General features: G+C 47.2%; 12 protein-coding genes across 12 annotated transcripts; all 12 read right to left on the bottom strand.

The window, feature by feature from the left end:
• Window positions 1–147: 147 nt before the first annotated feature.
• On the bottom strand, window positions 148–1,380 carry Tb10.70.2130 (hypothetical protein, conserved; the record flags this gene model as incomplete). The annotated part of the gene is made up of 1 exon (XM_817662.1): window positions 148–1,380. One exon carries the CDS (start codon window positions 1,378–1,380, stop codon window positions 148–150), a length of 1,233 nt encoding a protein of 410 aa, XP_822755.1.
• A 672-nt stretch (window positions 1,381–2,052) lies between these two features.
• Window positions 2,053–3,033, bottom strand: Tb10.70.2140 (ribonuclease H, putative; the record flags this gene model as incomplete). The annotated part of the gene is made up of 1 exon (XM_817661.1): window positions 2,053–3,033. The coding sequence occupies one exon, from the start codon at window positions 3,031–3,033 to the stop codon at window positions 2,053–2,055; it is 981 nt and encodes a 326-aa protein (XP_822754.1).
• A 459-nt stretch (window positions 3,034–3,492) lies between these two features.
• Tb10.70.2150 (hypothetical protein, conserved) lies at window positions 3,493–4,059 on the bottom strand (the record flags this gene model as incomplete). The annotated part of the gene is made up of 1 exon (XM_817660.1): window positions 3,493–4,059. One exon carries the CDS (start codon window positions 4,057–4,059, stop codon window positions 3,493–3,495), a length of 567 nt encoding a protein of 188 aa, XP_822753.1.
• A 473-nt stretch (window positions 4,060–4,532) lies between these two features.
• Tb10.70.2155 (hypothetical protein, conserved) lies at window positions 4,533–4,760 on the bottom strand (the record flags this gene model as incomplete). The annotated part of the gene is made up of 1 exon (XM_817659.1): window positions 4,533–4,760. One exon carries the CDS (start codon window positions 4,758–4,760, stop codon window positions 4,533–4,535), a length of 228 nt encoding a protein of 75 aa, XP_822752.1.
• Window positions 4,761–5,440: 680 nt separating this feature from the next.
• Window positions 5,441–6,313, bottom strand: Tb10.70.2160 (chaperone protein DnaJ; the record flags this gene model as incomplete). The annotated part of the gene is made up of 1 exon (XM_817658.1): window positions 5,441–6,313. The coding sequence occupies one exon, from the start codon at window positions 6,311–6,313 to the stop codon at window positions 5,441–5,443; it is 873 nt and encodes a 290-aa protein (XP_822751.1).
• Window positions 6,314–6,610: 297 nt separating this feature from the next.
• On the bottom strand, window positions 6,611–7,066 carry Tb10.70.2170 (ubiquitin/ribosomal protein S27a, putative; the record flags this gene model as incomplete). Its single annotated transcript, XM_817657.1, has 1 exon — window positions 6,611–7,066. The coding sequence occupies one exon, from the start codon at window positions 7,064–7,066 to the stop codon at window positions 6,611–6,613; it is 456 nt and encodes a 151-aa protein (XP_822750.1).
• An 856-nt stretch (window positions 7,067–7,922) lies between these two features.
• Window positions 7,923–8,510, bottom strand: Tb10.70.2180 (hypothetical protein, conserved; the record flags this gene model as incomplete). The annotated part of the gene is made up of 1 exon (XM_817656.1): window positions 7,923–8,510. The coding sequence occupies one exon, from the start codon at window positions 8,508–8,510 to the stop codon at window positions 7,923–7,925; it is 588 nt and encodes a 195-aa protein (XP_822749.1).
• Window positions 8,511–10,771: 2,261 nt separating this feature from the next.
• Tb10.70.2190 (mitochondrial elongation factor G) lies at window positions 10,772–13,012 on the bottom strand (the record flags this gene model as incomplete). The annotated part of the gene is made up of 1 exon (XM_817655.1): window positions 10,772–13,012. The coding sequence occupies one exon, from the start codon at window positions 13,010–13,012 to the stop codon at window positions 10,772–10,774; it is 2,241 nt and encodes a 746-aa protein (XP_822748.1).
• A 263-nt stretch (window positions 13,013–13,275) lies between these two features.
• On the bottom strand, window positions 13,276–14,013 carry Tb10.70.2200 (hypothetical protein, conserved; the record flags this gene model as incomplete). The annotated part of the gene is made up of 1 exon (XM_817654.1): window positions 13,276–14,013. The coding sequence occupies one exon, from the start codon at window positions 14,011–14,013 to the stop codon at window positions 13,276–13,278; it is 738 nt and encodes a 245-aa protein (XP_822747.1).
• Window positions 14,014–14,464: 451 nt separating this feature from the next.
• On the bottom strand, window positions 14,465–15,400 carry Tb10.70.2210 (cell division-related protein kinase 2; the record flags this gene model as incomplete). Its single annotated transcript, XM_817653.1, has 1 exon — window positions 14,465–15,400. One exon carries the CDS (start codon window positions 15,398–15,400, stop codon window positions 14,465–14,467), a length of 936 nt encoding a protein of 311 aa, XP_822746.1.
• A 314-nt stretch (window positions 15,401–15,714) lies between these two features.
• Window positions 15,715–16,623, bottom strand: Tb10.70.2220 (ubiquitin-like protein DSK2, putative; the record flags this gene model as incomplete). The annotated part of the gene is made up of 1 exon (XM_817652.1): window positions 15,715–16,623. One exon carries the CDS (start codon window positions 16,621–16,623, stop codon window positions 15,715–15,717), a length of 909 nt encoding a protein of 302 aa, XP_822745.1.
• A 207-nt stretch (window positions 16,624–16,830) lies between these two features.
• Window positions 16,831–17,442, bottom strand: Tb10.70.2230 (hypothetical protein, conserved; the record flags this gene model as incomplete). Its single annotated transcript, XM_817651.1, has 1 exon — window positions 16,831–17,442. The coding sequence occupies one exon, from the start codon at window positions 17,440–17,442 to the stop codon at window positions 16,831–16,833; it is 612 nt and encodes a 203-aa protein (XP_822744.1).
• Window positions 17,443–18,490: the final 1,048 nt, after the last annotated feature.

Below are 18,490 nucleotides of genomic sequence, written 5' to 3'. Positions count from 1 at the left end.
CACAGGGCGCATATACACGGCAGCCGCCCACACTCGCCTCCAAAGTTAAAACAAAAAGGTATTAAAAACGAACCGAAGAGGTCCGGTGACCAACAAATGAAAAAGTGGCAAGGAACTTGAAGTAAAAAAAAAAGAGAGGAAAGGTCATCAAGCCTGCTTTTCTTTGGTAATGCCAGCCACGCATTCCTCCTTCATGGCATCTACAAGAGAATTGACAAAGGCGAGGAGGAAGAGACCACCACCTGTGACGAAGGCCACCTGAGGGAAGAAAACCCAATTGGGGTTTGCCATGTCCCACATTACCCAACCAGTGTAGAATGCATACTGCAATGGTACACCGAGCAGAAGCGTGCAGATGGGGAGGAAAATGTTGAGCCCCCGTACGCGGTCAAGCATAGACTTAAACCCACCTCTCCCTTTCACCTCAAGCAACGAATACAAGAAAAACACAGTGATCATGTAGTCTGCAAGAATCACATGCTCGCAGAACAGCTTGCTAAAACAAATCGCTAGAAGTGTAACCAACAGCCGCCTGTCACCGGGGATTGCACCCCCATCTTTCATGGTTTCTGCTGCTGCCTCTTTCTCACAGGGCACTCCAGTAGAAAAGATGAGTGTTAAGACTGCTGGCAGCTCAATTTGACCAACCTCCATACTGCGGTGGAACGCGGCCATAATGAGAAGCCGTACGTACCACATCACGCCATTATCAGGCGGAGAGTAAAGGGACGTCCGCTCCACATGTTCACCCCACCAGCGGAGATATAGCATTCCGCACCCTCCTATACAAGCAGTACAGAGTGCAACACCTACAAGTGCAATCTTGGGGCACGGCGTTCCGACGGGATACCATAATGCAACAATTATGGCAATGAAATGGAACCCCAACAACGGTGCAAGAAGGCGCGCAGCGAAAATAAGCCAGGGGTGAATCCGCCGCTTTCTGCAGCACTCCAAGATGACCGCAAGAAGTACGTGCTCTAGGGGAGCGAGTGACTCCAACATGGGCAACAAAGCCATGATGGGGTTCAGGACAAACAAAGCATAAGTCAGCTGCGGCTTAGCGGAAGGCCAGCGGGAAACAATATAAACCGTCAGTGCATCACATAAGCACAAAAATATTACATAAGCATCAGACGATGCAGGAGGAATATACTCCATGAACCATGGCCCCACTGTTGTTAGAAAGGCAGGAACAACCCCAAACTGCTGCTTCCAAAATACGGCCTCCTTCCAAATCTCCGAACCAGTTTTGGATGTTGTAATGCCAAAGTGATATGGGAGATGAATATGATGGGAAAAATTGTGAGCAAGCAAGCGTACAGCTAACGCCACAAGAGCGGCTACCAGTGGCGAAGACACGACTTTGTTGCCCAACATTTCCCTAACTTCTTAACGTAACGACGCGCTCAAAGCTGAAGTTTCGTTCTTTCGTTCCGCTCTTTCTTGCCTCCCCTCGGCTGTCAAGCACGCTTTTCAACGGCTTTTCAATACCTTTCCTTGACAGTTCTAAAAAATTTTAAAAAGCGAGAGGAGATAATCCTTTTCACTGTACCACAGGGATCGTCCTCCTAGGTGAGCCAGTATCATGTTAATGAGACAGTATGGACTGAAATGATGCATAAATGCACGCAGTGAAAAGAAAACGTGAAGGATTGAGTCTGATCAAACGTGAAGACGGTCTCCGCACCAAAATGTTGGGATAGGAGAAAAACACGATAAAACAACCCAGTTAGTACGCAAAACAGCGTCCAACTGAACAAATGATTGTTTTTCACACCGATGTATTACGTATGCCTGTGCGTGTAGAACTCTTGTTATTACCAAAAAGGACAAATATTCGTCCCTCCACCTCATCGAACATTTCCTGCCGCAAAATTGTTTCTATGAAACACACCAGAGGGACATCCTGCATAGGTGTTTGACAGTTGTGTTTCCGTCCTGTGAAGACAGCAGAAGCTGCTGTTTTCAAGAACTTTATACACTGCACGTTGTTTTCTTCTCGTTTTCTTTTACTTTCTTTCCAAGAAATGATGGATGCGTCAGGGGTGTCTAAGGGACTTCCCGCGACAAAGCTGTATGATGGGTGTCTCGGATGCCCGCAATGGTCCTCAGCTTCAACAGATGTGTGTATACAAAATGGCGACGGGGGGCTGGCTTGACAAAGCTGAGCAGTTTCTGTTTCTTACCATCACCAGAACATTTGGATTGCTTCCGCTCTTTTTTGGGTGTGGTGTCCTCCTCGAAGACGATAGGGATGCAGGTTTCGGGATCGTTAGCAAGTTGTGTGACGGGGGCCCATGAAAGGCGCACAAAGTTGCATTCGCGCGGCATAACAAAAAAGCGGTGAACATGTGAGCGCACCCACATCATTACTTTTGGGTCACTGGGATACCCGCTGCCAACATCAATGCCGAGACGTTCAATGTGACTGTCACGCTCCACCTTCGCCACAACCGAAGCAGCTGCTACGATGGGGAACTTTATCTCCGCCTTCTTCGCCACTGTCACGCGAAGGTGCGGGAAGCGACCCGAAAGTTTCTGCTGATAGGACTCAGGCGGCCCCACCGTGTCAACATAGGCCGCAGTCAGCATCCCCATTCCCTCGAGTGTCAACTTGGATATTATGGAAATAGCTGTTTGATGGCTAAGCGTGTTCAAGTTGGTACCGTGTGCACCTGTCATAGCTGCGGCTATTTCGTCTGGCGTGACTACTACCGTAAATGTACGGAACGTGGCGAGTTCGTGGAGCTTGCTAACAACGCTTTTCCTCTGGTCCTCATTCAAGACTTTGCTGTCATTCGCGCCGCAGTAGTCAACCAACCTATCGTGCTCATGCAGGGCAATCATCGCGCCGGTATAGACCATCGGCCCGACGACAGGCCCCCTCCCTGCTTCATCAATACCCATCACCAAATGATTCTCTGAGCACTCCATTGACTGCATAAATTCGGAAACATCGAACTCGATGCCAGCACGATTGCTCTTGGCACCGCTCGGCATCTTACTACTGGAAGACCGAGGTTCCGCCATGTTGCCGTTGCTGCGTACCCACTGAATGTCGCTCACACAAACACACACGCAGAAGTGGATTAGGGTTAGGGCCAGGGTCTAAATTTACTGAATACTTCTACACTTAAAGAAAATCAAACTAGCCAGGCAATCTAGAAGATTTAGCCAACTTTTACCCACGTATTTGACACTTGTCACTACTGTTGTCTCGCCTCTAGTGTCACCGCTGCAACAAAAGAATCAAACGGGGGGAAATGGACACAAGCCTACATGCATGTAACATCAACGGATGGGGGGAAAGTGAGAGAACAAGCAACCCCTTGGACACTTCTTTTTGACAAGCGAACCTAAACAGATGAGCAAGTTGGTGCCACGGGGTAGTATGAACCAAGCTAACTATGTCCACTCAAGTGCATCCTGGCACAACTGTATTGCAAAGACGTTTCCCCCCTGAGAAACCTGATATCAAATTACCTCCTGTCAAATGGCCCCTGTTCCTTTTCCATATTTCATTTTTTGCTTGGAGTGGGTTCTGGCCTCACGCAGGCCGGTGATGCCTCCAAGTCGTCTGTTCACAGCCAAGAAGCTGTAGAACATATTGGGCAGTATTGTCTCACAACGTACCGACCGATACGCCACGAGCAGTGAAATAGTTATGCCCACTAAAAATGCAGACTCTGCAGCACGGTCTGTTTGAAGTTTGATAGCGCTCTCACTAGGATCCGAAGGGTTATAGTACACGACCAGTTGCGTACCGGCACCGAGTAGCGCTGGGTTTGAAACCATCTCCTCTTTGTGAACACCACCGCTGCGAAAGCGGTCCCCGAGGTACTCCTTGCCGTCGACATCAAATCGATACTGCACATGACTCGAACCTCCACGTTTCATAACTATCTTGTGATCATATATTGTCCCAACTGCAGGTTTCCACGTTAAAGAGCGGCGGTAGCGCTCCTCAGCATCTACGATCCATCGCATCTGGGCGTACGCAAAGTACGAGTAAATGGCGCAGAACGAAACCCTGAAAGTGCTTAAATACCACGGCATAGGGCTAGATGTGCCTACCCTTGCACTCTCAGCAAGCCGAACTAGCGTCCGGTAAGCACGTCGCGCCTAATTTCTAAAAAAAAAAACAGTTCAAAATATTTGAATAAAATAGAAAAGATGACGGGAAAGACGACAGAAAACCCCACATACACGTTTCCGCCACATCACCCTCGAAAAAAAACAAAGAAATCTACCACGATAGAACACAGGCGACGTTGAAATAAATTGCAAGCGTGCAAAAACGAAAACGCCATAACTGTCCACATGCCACAAACACCTCTGCACGCCGATCAGCAGCTCAACGCACCGAACCACGACCCGCTTTGCGGGGACTACTCCCCTGTAATTTGGCTCAACCAGGTTCCGCACTGTTCAACACCCCCTAACAGCTTTAATTTTCAGTTCGCTAGTTCCTTCGTCCCTACACATGATGAACAGATGTTCTCCGCTACGTTCCTGAGATCAAAGAGTTCTCAGTAATCCTTGGTGTGGATGGGAACCTTGTCGATGGTTTCCTGTCCACCAGCTCCATCGGGTCGCTGCGCCGTATAGCATGGTTTTGACCAACGCTCATATTTGGCACGTCGTGACTCCTTTACGGTGCTGTGGAGTGTCTCGGTGCAAACGTTCAGATACTTGAGATAACTGATGCCATGATCCCTCCATGACGAGCTTAACAGGGCACAACTACGGCGGATCATTTTCTTCGGTTTTGGCGTTAATGAAGACTGTGACGCAACTTCCTCTTTGGAACACTACTTCTGAAATTAGTTGTTGAAACCACAAGGGGGAAAAGGAATTTTAATCAATTGATTCACGAAAACAACAAACAACGGCGACCCGCCACCGCATTCCTTTTCTTTAAAAAAGGGGGGTGCAAATGGCCACCAACACCAAGTGAGCAAGCCCGTTCCCATAACTCACCTCATCCTAACACCAACTGTTTAACACCCACAAACCCCGATAACCTGCACAAGCGTACCACGAGGAAGTGAGTCACGCCATCATCTCTTTCCTTCTATTATCACAGAGCAACCAAACATTTTTTTTGGTACATATTAATAAATGCGCACTCAAACGTTTTCTCTACACCGTGATTTCGTGGAATGCCTCAGGCGGAGGCCTCGTCCTCACTGGACGTCTGCTGCGGACCAACAAGTAGACAGTCGATCACGGCGGTGTAAAGAACACGGACACACGCGCACACCAAGAAACATGAAGAGTGGGAGATACAGGAAACCATGCATTCGCAAAAGAAACATGTATGTACTCAACCGCGTCGCGTACCATACACGGTGACCGCTAATATGAGTTTATCCACTCGCGCTACATACCAAAAAAAAAAATGAAGCAAGCACAAAACAAAGAGGGTATATTACACTCAACTCGGTGGAAAGAACCAATCAGAATCGGGGCTACCGCTCGGCACACCACCCAAAAGCTGAGCATCATACTTCGCCCGTTCTTCTGGATCTGTAAGAACCTCGTGTGCCTTCGTCATCACTTTGAACAACTCCACTTCTTCTGGTGTCTGGTCCCGCCCGACGCGATCAGGATGGAGTTCAAGTGCTTTCTTCTTAAACCTCTGACGTATAACGGCCTCTGTGGCATCAGGCGTAACTCCAAGAACATCGTAGTAATTCATCAACTTTAACAAGCGAGCCTTCACCACATTGTCGGAAGACCCTTTGCTAAGGTCAGCGAGTGTCGGTCCCTTACTCCCACCACCCTGATTTGCTTTGCCTTGATTTGCGAAAGCCTCTAGTAAGGTGTTCTCATTTGTGTACTTAACGCGTTCAACCGGCTCCGAGAAGTCGAACAGATCATTAGAAGAGTCGGGAGGTTTTGCAGTCTCTGTAGCGGCGGGGGTGGGAACGGCCTGAGAGAAAAAGCTATCAAGGGGGTCGTTAGAGGTTCCAGCATTTCCCTGATAACTCTTCGGTGCCAATGGTGGCGCTACACTTGGTTTCGCAGTAACCCACTCAAAATCATCGTCGGCGGTATTTCCAGCATAATGTGCCTGGTTCTTGCTGTTGGTTGCGGCCCCCACAGTCGCCGCCGTTACCACCACAGGGGTAGCAGTTGAAACATTTAAATCACCAAACAAATCGACGAGATCGACGGGCGCTGAGGCACCCTTGACAACATTGGTAACAGGCGGGTTAGGCAAAGTTGATGAGCATTGCTTCTGGGTCTGTGGTGTCGCAGACGTCGTGAGAGGTGGGTCATCTACATCAATATCCTCCAAACCCATTGCTGTGGACAACCGACGCGAAGGCAACAACAACACGTATAATTCAAAAGGGGCAAGCTACGTTTTGTTTGTTTGTTTGTTAACGATTCGAAATTTTTTTGAAACGGGAAAGAGATCAGCATTGACAAGTGGTAGAAAAGGAGCGACGTTTCCAAAATAACACCTGTCCCCCCTCCACCTTGTGGAAAGGTCTGAAGGGCAATACAACAAATATCCAGCATTAAGAGTGCTATATAGAGAGAGAAACCAAAATGAATATAAAGTAACAGGAGGGAGCACTGAAGCTGCTTTTCGGAATTACTTCATGGTGTACGTCAGGTGACACTTACCACAGTACTTTCGTCCCTTGTGCTGCGCCATGAAGACGCCAGCGCCACAGTTCGGGTTCGGACACTCGTCACGCGTGCGTTCCACCTTGAATGAGCCGTCGTCGTTCTCCGTGACTTTGAAGTACTTCAACGCACGCATCTTCTCGAGTTTGTGACGGTGAATGGGTTTCTTCGGCTTCGTGAAAACCTTCTTCTTCTTTTTCTTGCCCTTACCACCCTCAACCGGGAGCATCGCCTGGATGGTGCTCTCCCGCTTCAGCGCGTAGTCGCACAGCAATGCACCGTCGCACAGGCACTCACCGCCGTAGAAGAGGAGATCATTCTCACCTAGACCTGCCTTCGCCCTGACGCTCGCCACGGTGTCGTCGGCGGCCGTTTGTACAGCGGTTGTCTTACCGCCAGCCAACTTGACGAAAACCAGCATGCTTCCTTTGTCCAATAATAAGCAAGTACATAGTAAGCAACAAAAATATAGCATCATGCATACACGAGGTGCACGAAAGTCCCCAATTCCACAGTTATATCAAATAAAGAAAGAGGGACGTGAACAACTGTTGTCAACAAATCACGGACAAGTACCCTTACCAAACATTCAGATGTGGCACCACCTGTACAATTAACGAAGTCGGCTGCAATACTAACACTAACAATTACAAAACCCACGTGGGCTCCTCTGCCCACTCGATCCCCTGGTATAGCTTATTCACCCCTATCACTCTGATATCCATCCTCCTCTTCCCCGCGATATTACTCACCTGCATAGACACCAGATATAACACCCACCATAGTCACACATTGACCACCAAACAGCACCTGCCGTACAGGATTTCAAACGCATAGATTAAAGAAAAAGGGAATGACAAGCATAAACTGCAAGATAGCGTCCTTCCTCCGGTCCCTCTGTTACCGGCAGCAGCCTCCACAAAATAGGAAAAAATTGCCTAGGGACACGGCAGCCACAACAAATTCGTGCGCAGAGACGGTGACGACCGTGCCCACTTGCGGTACACCCAAATGGCAATTCCCATTTCGTTTACAGTCGCACTAGAAACCAGCTTGAAAGGAGGAATGAGTGAAAACAGGACCAAGTAGTTGTTTCTGGCTGTAACAGCTGCAACAGCTACTATGTGGTAGAGGTCGATCCCATTATCTAATTCGCATCCCGGGTGACATTTGATCCGTGCAACAAGCTGCTGCCCCAGCAATCAAACATGCAAATATGCGTCTTCAGGGATCGCACCCTACATAACGAACTACAATCACATCACCTGTGTCGAAACTTATTTTCCCTTTTTTTTCTTCTCCTTTTCAAACAACGATTCGCCAAAAATAACGTGAGGTTGGCTCATTCCCACATCATTCAAGGCTTTCCGAACGTACGCCAACACAGCCTTGCCGTATGTCTGATCGCTAAGCCACACCTCGAGCCGCACCAATTCTGGTGACTCTTTGTTTGGTCGCGATGAGAGCCTCAACACATCACATATCGGTTTCCCTCCACACACCTCCTGTGACACAGATTCACCTATTACACTACTCAGAATCACTGCTGTCGCCTTCTCAGCCATCGCTGCTTTGCGGATGTCAACAATAATTCGTGTACCGTTAGGAAATGCCTCGTAGCTAGCGTCAACGTTGTTACGAGCAAACACAAAGGTGCTGCTGCTTTCCAACTGATGAAGCTTCGGCAACGAATTTAAGGTGGACCAGAACTCCTCCACTGTACGCACATAATCCAAAGGTTGTTGTAAAGCCTCCTTAGCCAAATTCCAGTCCCCTTCGTAATTATTCTTTACTATCTCTGTCGTGAGTTGAGGGATGTAACTCACAAACCAGGGATCCTTCAACGCGTGACTCTCCTCCTCCATGTTATTAACCAAGTAGTTTTTTTTTTACTGAAGAATGTCCCTTGTTCCCTGTCCTGCCAGGGTTTCCGTCAGTCACAACTATTTCTCCCAATTGTCGTTTCTTACTTAACCAAGTTCAAATCCATCACACCGAAAGAAGAAGAGATTACGTATATCCGACGGGGCAACAACAGCAAAGTATAACAGATGCAACACAACACACGAGGCACATGCCGAGGTTGAGGTGCCGATACCCAAGGAGGTAATATTAAAATAATGTAACACATAAACTTCTGCACGTGAACTTCCCGAACAAACACAAACACACAAACACACACACAGAAGATAATCAGACAGCTCTTATTTCCCTCACACATTTGAGTTCACACTACTCTATAACATGGAATGGAACAAAGTGGAACCTCAGCACGCAGAGAATACAAGAAAAACAAATTACCACTGGAGGTGTGTATAAAACAAAAATAAACGTCCGCCAGAGAGAGAGAGAGATAGAGGGAAAGAGGCGATGTATCTGAAAATAATACCACTTTTACGTTATAAATGTCTCGCCCTCAGAAAATACACGGGAACTTCAAGCTGCAGGAGCATGCAATTCAAGGGGCTATTTTGAACCTGGAAAGTGAAAAAAAAAAAGAAGCTTATTGTTAACTGCTATTTGCAGACGTTGAACGAAAATGCAAATGGCAACCGCGTCCATCTGCTATTATTCTTTTTACACCTACTCCGTGGTAAGTGTTGCTAACTTTGATTTCTCAGAGGACTATCAACATGTCGCCTGTATGCATACGTTTTGGTGGCATAGGTCTCCGTGCTCATGCTCGCACTCAACCGCTCTGAAGAGAATCAAGGCACAAATCCCCGATGCAACCAGCAAGCACGACAGTTTTTTTTTTTTTTTACGACAAGTGAACAATGTACCCGCATTCCTGTAAAACAATTTTGTAAACCACCGAACAGTAGTTGGAGAACTACGAATTTGAAGCCAACCCGAGAGAAAATGTTTCACCATAAGAAAAACCTTTACCCCAGCAAAAACCTCCCCTGAAACTCCATCTTAATGTATCACAAGCTTACTACGGTGATCAAAAAAAATAGCGTTTTTTCACAGACTGCCGCACCTGTTGGTGTGCCGCGCCTTTCGCCAAACCGCATCGAGTACCATCATAGGGTCAGCGGAGAGGTCACCACGTTAAACCGAAGCGATACTCCCGTTGTCACCCCTGATATGTGAAAGCATGCCAAACTAATATCCATTCCGCAGTGCCGCGAATAAATGACACTACACAAGGGATGGGAGAGCCGCCCAAGTAGCGTCGGTAAAGTACAAACGGTATCGAGAGTGTACTCCCAGCCAATGCATAGCCCATCTACGCGAAACCAAGGCTATTTTCCCTCCACAAATGAACTTGCACCTCGTCCCTGTGAGAACCACCGGGTGAGCTTCCTGTCAGACTCAAACTTCCCCTCGCAAGAAACGTAAATAAGCGCACACCCTGTTGCAAGATTGCCTTCAAACCCCAGCAGCAACCGAGTGTGAGAGGGGGAAACCATAACGACAACCGGGCGTCGCCCCACTGAGGTGGGTGTATCTGGCATTGTCAGTTCGCCCACATCCGCAAGGGGTGTAGCAAGCGGGGAACCATCTCCTCCAAAACCTGCGATGGAGGACACCCCTCCCAAAAGAAATTGCGGTGCGAACAATATCAGTAGTTCCTCTCCACTAGATGTGGAGATTTACTGAGGACTTTCAACGATACCAGACACATTATCTACGGTGATAACTACTAAAGAAAGATGGCACCGCTATCTAACACACATGCACAGAAACCTCGACACGAATACAGACATCTCACACGATACCGGTCATAAGAGTAAGGGCAAAACAGAACGTACACGACGCGACACAATAGAAGGAAGCAAATGGTTACAGAGAAGCTGTAGCTTTACGAAGATAAAAAAATGAAAAACTAGGCTTACTTGCTCAAACCCAAAATCATTACAGAGCCGATGTAGACTTCCTTCCATGATGTGTGAAGGAGGGTAAGAGAGACCGTCTTTAGCGCCGAACTTTGTCAGAGGAGAAAACAGCCTCCCCACGACAGTATATTAGATTAGGTCCAGTTCCTTTACCACCTAAAAAAAACTCTGTAAACACGCGACTTCGTGCTTTGAAAAAAAAAAAAGACGTTGCCCTAGCTAATGATTAACAAACGAATAATTTGTTATTATTTTCGTCGTGATTAACGCCACAGATCAGGCACTTACTGTCCACTCAACCTGTACAGCTTACGACCAAGGTCTTTGTTCCGCTCGTCCATGCGACATTGCGCTTTGTACTGCTGCATCGGTCGGTACTCCTTAAACTGCATGCCAAAATCCCCTTGACCCTTTGTAAGTCTGCGGAGATCAGAAATGAACCCAAACATTGTATCCAGAGCTGTCTCTCCACGAATTATAGCATCTGTTCCGCTAATAGTCGTCTCTGTAACAACGCCTTCACGCTTTGCAAACTCAGTGCTCACATCAGTCATGCAAGTCGATGGAACTGTAATCTCCACAACCATGTAGGGTTCAACAAGTGTAGGTTTTAACTGAGGAAGGAGCGTCTCCCACAGCTCTTGAGTTGCGTTCCTGAATGCTAAGTCTGTCGAGTCCACCTCATGCATCGCACCCCCGCTAAGGTGAAAGTGAACGCCCCATACAGGAGCGCCCATCAACTCCCCCTTCACAAAAATTTTCCTCTCCAGCTGTTTGACGACAGACTTTTGTAAGGCCTCACGTACATCCCCGTTGGAACACTTTACGGTAACCTTGTTTTTCACTCCTTTCTCCACCGACATATCAATGGGTAGCACATCGATGAATCCCTTCAGTTGGGCCCACTGTCCTGCACCACCACTTTGCCTTTTGTAAACGAAATCAAATTCCTTTCTCTCAGTGATCACTTCACGATAGTTGACCGTCGGTTTGCCCAACACCACTTCAAGATCATACTCGCGCTTCAAGCGCTCAATGTATATATCGAGATGAAGTTCCCCCATGCCTTCGACGATATCCTCATTTGTTTCCGTGTTACGATAAAAACAGAAAGTCGGGTCCTCCCGCATGAATGCGCCCATTCGCTCTCTCAACTTGCTACTGTCGCGGTCATTGTTGATTTTGACTGACGCGGAAATGACACGTGGTGGTACATACATGTCCTCACAAGTAATTAGTTGACCGGCCGTCACACCTGCCTTCACGATAGTATCTCCAGATGACGCATCGATTTCACCCTGGATAGCGCATATGTCACCCGCCCTCACTTCATCGATCTGATCGGTGGAATTCGCGTGCATACGGACCAGCTTCTGAGGAAGAAACGTTTTTCCGCTACGAACATTCATTAAATGTTCCCTTCTCATTTTACCCTGGTAAACACGAATGTAATTAAGAAGGCCGGTTTTCTTCGTTTCCTCAAGCTTAAATATAGCTGCCACGAGAGGTTTTTCGTCATCAGTCGCTAAAGGAACGATCTCGCCCTTAACGTTGGCAACGTTACCTTCATCGTCCTTTACCTTGGTCACCGAGTAACCCGAATTTGGCTTCTCCATTGGGGAAGGTAGGTAACGACAGACGGCATCAAGAAGAAGTTGTATGCCTTTGTTCTTGTAGGCTGAACCCACTAACACAGGCACAAACTTGTTTGCAATCGTGGTGCGCCGAATCGCTGAGTGAATCTGCTCTGCTGTAGGCTCCACATCGTTTAAGAAAACATCTTCCATTTCGGCATCACAGTCAGCCAATCTTGATATAAGCTCCTTTCGTGTTGCCACCACGTCATCGGCAATGTAGCTTGGTATATCCTCAAATCGGATCTTTTCCCCATTTTTACCGTCAAAGTATACAGCACGGGACTCTATGACGTCGACAACACCTTCAAAGTCTTGTGCAACTCCCATATTGAGATGAATAAATGCGGCATTCACCCCCAAGCGTTCCCTCGCCATTTCCAATGCACGCCTAGGGTTAGCATTGTCACGATCTAGTTTATTGATAAAACAAACACGGGGCACACCATACCTCTTCATCTGTCTGTCCACCGTAAGGGTCTGACTCTGCACACCACCGACTCCGCACATCAGCATCACTGCACCGTCGAGGACACGAAGGGCACGTTCCACTTCAATAGTAAAATCGACATGTCCAGGGGTGTCTATTATATTAATCAAATGATCACCCCATTTGCACTGTGTTGCGGCGGAACGGATTGTTATCCCCCTTTCTTTTTCAAGTTCCATCGAATCCATTGTTGCACCAACCTCTGATCCCCCTTTAACTTCGTGGATTTTGTCGATTCTACCGGTATAAAAAAGGATTCGTTCAGTGACAGTTGTCTTTCCACTGTCAATGTGTGCGCTGATACCGATATTTCGAAGCTTATCAATGTTTTTTAAGAAAGCCGACGACGCCAATCGGTAAAATCGGTTCGGATAAAAGACGACATCACAAAACCTCCTCATCTCAGACTACGGATTGAAAAGGCACAGTAAAATAGGTATATAGACAAAATCAACCTGGAAGCTAAAGAAAAAGCGAGTAAAATCAGCCAAAACAGATACATAAATATATTTTTACTGGGCAATCCCTCCCTGATGATGAACCTCCACGTAGATGGATGTACATTGACAGCGTAAGCAATAATTATATGTATGCCTGCATACCCACACAAAAAAAAAATCGAAACGCGGCAACAAGTGAACATCAATGCACCGCTAATCGCTAATCACATACTCGCATCTTGATGCAACATATCTAACTTCTCACGAAGTGCATAGTACTCCTCCCTTAGCTTTGCTAGACCACAGTCCGCATCGTCAGCCCTTGTACTTTGATGTGGCTGGCGAAAGGATTGATACTTGTTAATCTCTACTTTCAGTCTCTGGATTGTCCTGTCAGCAGCACTGATCGCTGACCTGATCGCCTGGCGGTCGGTGGTATCTAGTGGCAGTATCATTTTGTCTAGCTTTTCCTGCAGGTGGGTCTCCTTTCTCAACAGCACACTAACTTGGCTCATTTCCTTTTCTTTCATCTCCTTCAAACGCTTTGCTTCATCTTTTGCCTCCACATTTTTCTCTTCACTCGTTTCCTTAATTTTTTTACGCTCCATTTCAAGTCTTTCAGCCTCTCGTACCTTTGGAAACTGGTGACTCAAAATATTGCGCAAGCTTTGGGTTTCATTGCGTAAGTGCCCTCGCCGCTCCTTTAATCGGTTGTATTCCAACACGGTGTCCGTGTATCCGACATCGCAGTCATCAAGTTGATTCTCCAGCTCATTGATGTCATTTTTTAGGACTTCGTTCCGCCGCTGTAGTGAAAAAATACCGTAATTGCTGTTTGCAACGGCACTTTCTTCGACAATTTCATCTCTTTTTGATAACCCGTTTAGGAGCTTATACAGCCTTTTGTTCTCTTCAACGGCAGCTTTTGCTACATACATTTCTTCATTCGATAGTGCTGTCATTCCTCTCGCTTGTAGAACACACCGACACCAAGCACCAAGTCTGCTAAATAAAACTGACAGAAAATGAAAACAACAACAATTATTATAGCAATACAATATCGAGATAAATAAAAGGATAGTGATGATTTTTATAAAGGGAGAAAGAGAATTGGGCACAGAACAAGTTTTATTTTCTTCCCTCCTCGTTATTGTACTTGTTTCCTCCAGAAAAAAGTATCGAAGATAGAACGCACAGGTTGATCTACTGTAACAAATACGTCCAGAACAGCTTTTAAGGAAAGGAAAAGACCCTCAAAGACCGACACATCCTCTTATAAGACATACCTGCTTAGGCGAGGATGGGCATGTAAAACGCTCTACTGGGCTCTCAACTGCACAGAAAAAGCATGCCATCTAAAATCTGATTGGAACAACGAGCGAAAACAAATGATGTCTAATTATGTATAATGATCTAAAACATGGCATCACTAAACCATGGATGTTGCAGCGCCGCCTTGGCTGAAATACGTTCAGCAGGGTTATACCTCAGCATCTGAGAAAGCAGATCAACGGCATCACCGTCAAGCGCTGGTAACACCTGAGTGAGGGGTTTTCCACTCCACTTTGGAAAGACGTCACGATAGTCTGGAAGAGACGACACCCCCAACCACGACCCCTCAGCATCCATTGGGGTGCCAAGCACCTGAAAAATCTCAAATAACTGTCCAATCTCACTGTCACCACGAAAGAGTACCTTACCTCGAGCTAGTTCAGCAAAAATACAACCAATGCTCCACATATCCACTGCCGGGGTGTAGTGCTTTTCACCGAGGAGAATCTCTGGCGCTCTATACCAGAGTGTGACAACCTCGTGAGTGTAAGTGTGCATCGGAATCTGGAAAGCGCGAGCCAATCCAAAGTCTGCTATTTTAACGGAATTATCCGTGGTGACAAGTATGTTTGCTGGTTTTAGGTCTCGATGGACAATGCGGTGCCGATGACAAAACGAAAGTCCCTCGAGTAGCTGGTAAATTATCTTTTTTAGTGTAGTTCCCGTGAATGCTCCACCCCTCTTCTCGAGAGCCTTTTTGAGATCATGATCAACATACTCAAATATCAAGTAAAGCTTCCCATCGGCACATATAACATCTAGAAGATTAACAATGTTGGGGTGATGGATTTCTTGCAAAATAGATACCTCCCGAAGAGCTGTTTGAGGTATTCCCTCATCGGTGCGATCTAATCTCACTTTCTTCAGTGCGACGATCTGTCCCGTTGCCCTGTCAACAGCACGGTACACAACTCCATACGTTCCTTCTCCAAGTATGTCCATTCGATTATAGCGGTCGAACTGATCCTTAAGACCAGAGGAAAGTTGTCGACCGGTTAACGCCCCAAGCATTGTCATATCTCCTCCTTCAACCTAACGTTTCCTGAAGAACTTAAGAGGAAAGCAGAGACAAAAAATAAAAATTTTATGTAGCAACCACCTTGCAATAAATGAAGGTAGGAGGAGACACCCATAACTTCTTTCAAAGATTGATAGGGGTAGAAACCGCCTTAGCCCCCTCGACCGAGAATTGTCGAGGTAAAACATCGCTAGGTACACAACCCAACGAAGAAAAGAGGGAAATAGTGAGATCATAGCTAAATACAGAGACTTAACATAAGAAATGCCTCGGTTTCAGCTAATCGCAAAATATACCTAGTGGCCTCTGCTGCTTACCCATTTAAAAGCCTTTCGATCGCGAAGTGAATATTACCTTGGGTTTGCTGCAATGCCGCAATATTCGCTTCTTCGTTCGGAAACCCCATATCCCTTAACTGTTGAAGTTGGGATTGGTACACAACCCGTGGGTCTCCCTGAGGTTGCGACAAACCACCTCCTTGCGGTGCCCCTGTCAAGTTCGGGATTGGCTGTCCAAAAAAGGGAGTTTGAGGGGCGGAAAGGGGGCCTCCTCCGGGCACCATTCGCGTCATCTCCTGCAAAAATTCCGGATTAGACGCCAACTGCATGACGTATTGCATCATGAGAGGGTCGCTTAACAGTTGCTGCATTCCTGCATCATTGCCCCTTGACTGGTTTCCAGCAAATTGCATCATTGTCTGCATAAACTGGGGATTTCCCAACATATCCCGCATCATTTGGGAAAACAACGGAGACTGCATCAATTGCGCAGCAGCATCACTGGAAAACGGGGGGAACGATCCTCCCATACCCGCAGCGTTTACACCCCCACTCAGTGAAGTTGGCATATATCCCGCCAGCGGCATATAAGGGTTGGAACTCTCAGAATTTGAATTCATGGGAGCATTAGACGCGGTAGAGTACGAATTACTCGCCACGTGAGGCGGGTTTGAGGGTCCTGGGACGGGTGCAGACGTGGATGTTGCTTGAGTTTTCGGCTGTTGTCCGCGCACAATGTGAACAGCTTGTCCGTGCTCCAAGCCCACCGCGGAGAGAACATCTGTATCCTTAAGAACCTTTCCTCGCAAAACAATTCTTTGCTCAGCTGCAGGTATCTCAACAGCGTTCTCCGCAAGTTCCTTAAACTGGATAACTGTTATACTTAGGTCAGGTACTTCGACAGTCTTCTTATCACCGTTGGTCAACTTTATGGTGATGCTCATCTTGCCTTACGGGTGACGGTCTATACGCATAAAAATGTAAATACACGAACCTCAATGCATTGTTGCATGCAAATATAGACAGCAAGAGAGAAAATATTATTATCGATTGGTAAATATTAAAACTGAAAGCAGCCAACATTTTTTGACAGTTTGATACAAGTGAAGGGTATATTTTAAACATGTTCCCTGGCACGTTTTAACACCGCGCTACCATTGAATCTCTTTGAGAATTGAATTGTGGTAAAAAACGTGCAAAAACTTTATCTCTTCGTCAGAAATCACCTCCGGAACCCCATCCGCGCGATACTGCCCGTAAAGGACAGACTCATATATGCGAAGGAAATCCTCCGCTTGGCTCGACGGCAAAACATTTTCTATACACGACAAACAACAACGCATAGACATTAAACGCGCCGGTTCCCCGTACTGCTTGTAGAGTATCTTCCTTGTCTCCGCAATCATAGAGAGACAATTTACCCTAGCGTCACAGTCATTCGCTACAATTGGGGGAAGTGTGCCTGAGGGACGCTCAAAGTAAACATTTTCATGCGATTTTATGCCCCTTTCCAAAATTTTCCGACCAATGTCGCCCTCCGGTTTCGCGAGGTAACGCTCCCCATCGAAGCGCACCTCGTTTCCTACTCTCCATAACTTCCTGGCCCGCCAGCTGGTTCGATAAAGTAACTGGACAACAGTCAAAACAAGTAGAACTATGGCACTCGCAAACGAAACAACCACTTCGGCATAAAGGAGGCTGAAAGTGCCAAGCCACTTGGACGAAGCCAAGTTGCCCTTCGCCAAGTCGCCCATATCCTCCATTGCACCTAGCTTTGCACTAAACAACACCAGGAAGATTAAAGAAAAACAATAACATCACCACTTAAACAAAAAACAGAGGGCTATATCAACACTATTTTCTTAGACATCTACAACTCACGCGCCTAGCATACGCCAAGACAAAAATGGCATCGGCACTGCCATTAAACTTTAAACAAATTGCAGGGTGTGGGCAAGCACATCACCTGCAATCCGAACTGAAATAATTAAAAAAGGTGGATTCAAGGCTCGTCGTGCAAAGCCCGCCATAACATGCACAACCCCTCGCACCGCCGGTATCCACGATACCACCTGCTCTGTTAGGGACGCAAACAGAAAACGAAGCCATACGGTGGCAAACAAAATGCATATCATAATATGGTAAGTACAAGGAGTCCTTCAACGACAGAACCCCAGAACGGGGACCGATTTCCAGAAAACGCCACCACCGTCGAATAAAAGGCACCAACTGCCAACAAGAAAAAGCGACGGGTTACGCAAGCCAGACCCTGTCGCCCACTATAACCCTGGGCCCAATACGACGAAACCAAACATGTCAGCCACCAGAAACGATGGGGCGCATCCACATGCCGACGCTTCGGTTGGAGTCACCAAACCCCCACCGGGCCCAATCCTGCTTAACGCAACAGGAACGGGGCGGGCACAACACCGACACACTCAGCAATGACGGCACCCCACACGCGCAGCCCGGCCACTGTACCCCGCTCTGGCGGGGGAAACCAGGCAAAGCGCAATTCACCCAGCGTGGGCAGAGCCGCGGCCAAAATACTGCGAGACCAACTCTTGGTGGGATCCGCAGCAAACCCCTCGTCGAACAAGAACAGACATATTAAAGACTTCAGGGATGCGAAAGGGCGTCGCCGTCGACGCCATCCTCACTAAACTGCTACGCGATTATCACATCCATTCCAACCCCCCACGAGCTTTACACAGCGCCCAGTGCAGCATCTACGAACCAACTCATCCGGGCGAACAGCGCTCAGAGGCGCGGCTGCCGAGTAGGGGGCGCCTTCAGTGTATTTGAGACCAA

The sequence above is a fragment of the Trypanosoma brucei genome, chromosome 10 (assembly GCF_000002445.2).
Source record: "Trypanosoma brucei brucei TREU927 chromosome 10, whole genome shotgun sequence".
Classification (NCBI taxonomy): domain Eukaryota; phylum Euglenozoa; class Kinetoplastea; order Trypanosomatida; family Trypanosomatidae; genus Trypanosoma; species Trypanosoma brucei.
Note: the sequence above shows the minus strand (reverse complement) of the source record. Positions and strands in the feature narration are given on the sequence as shown.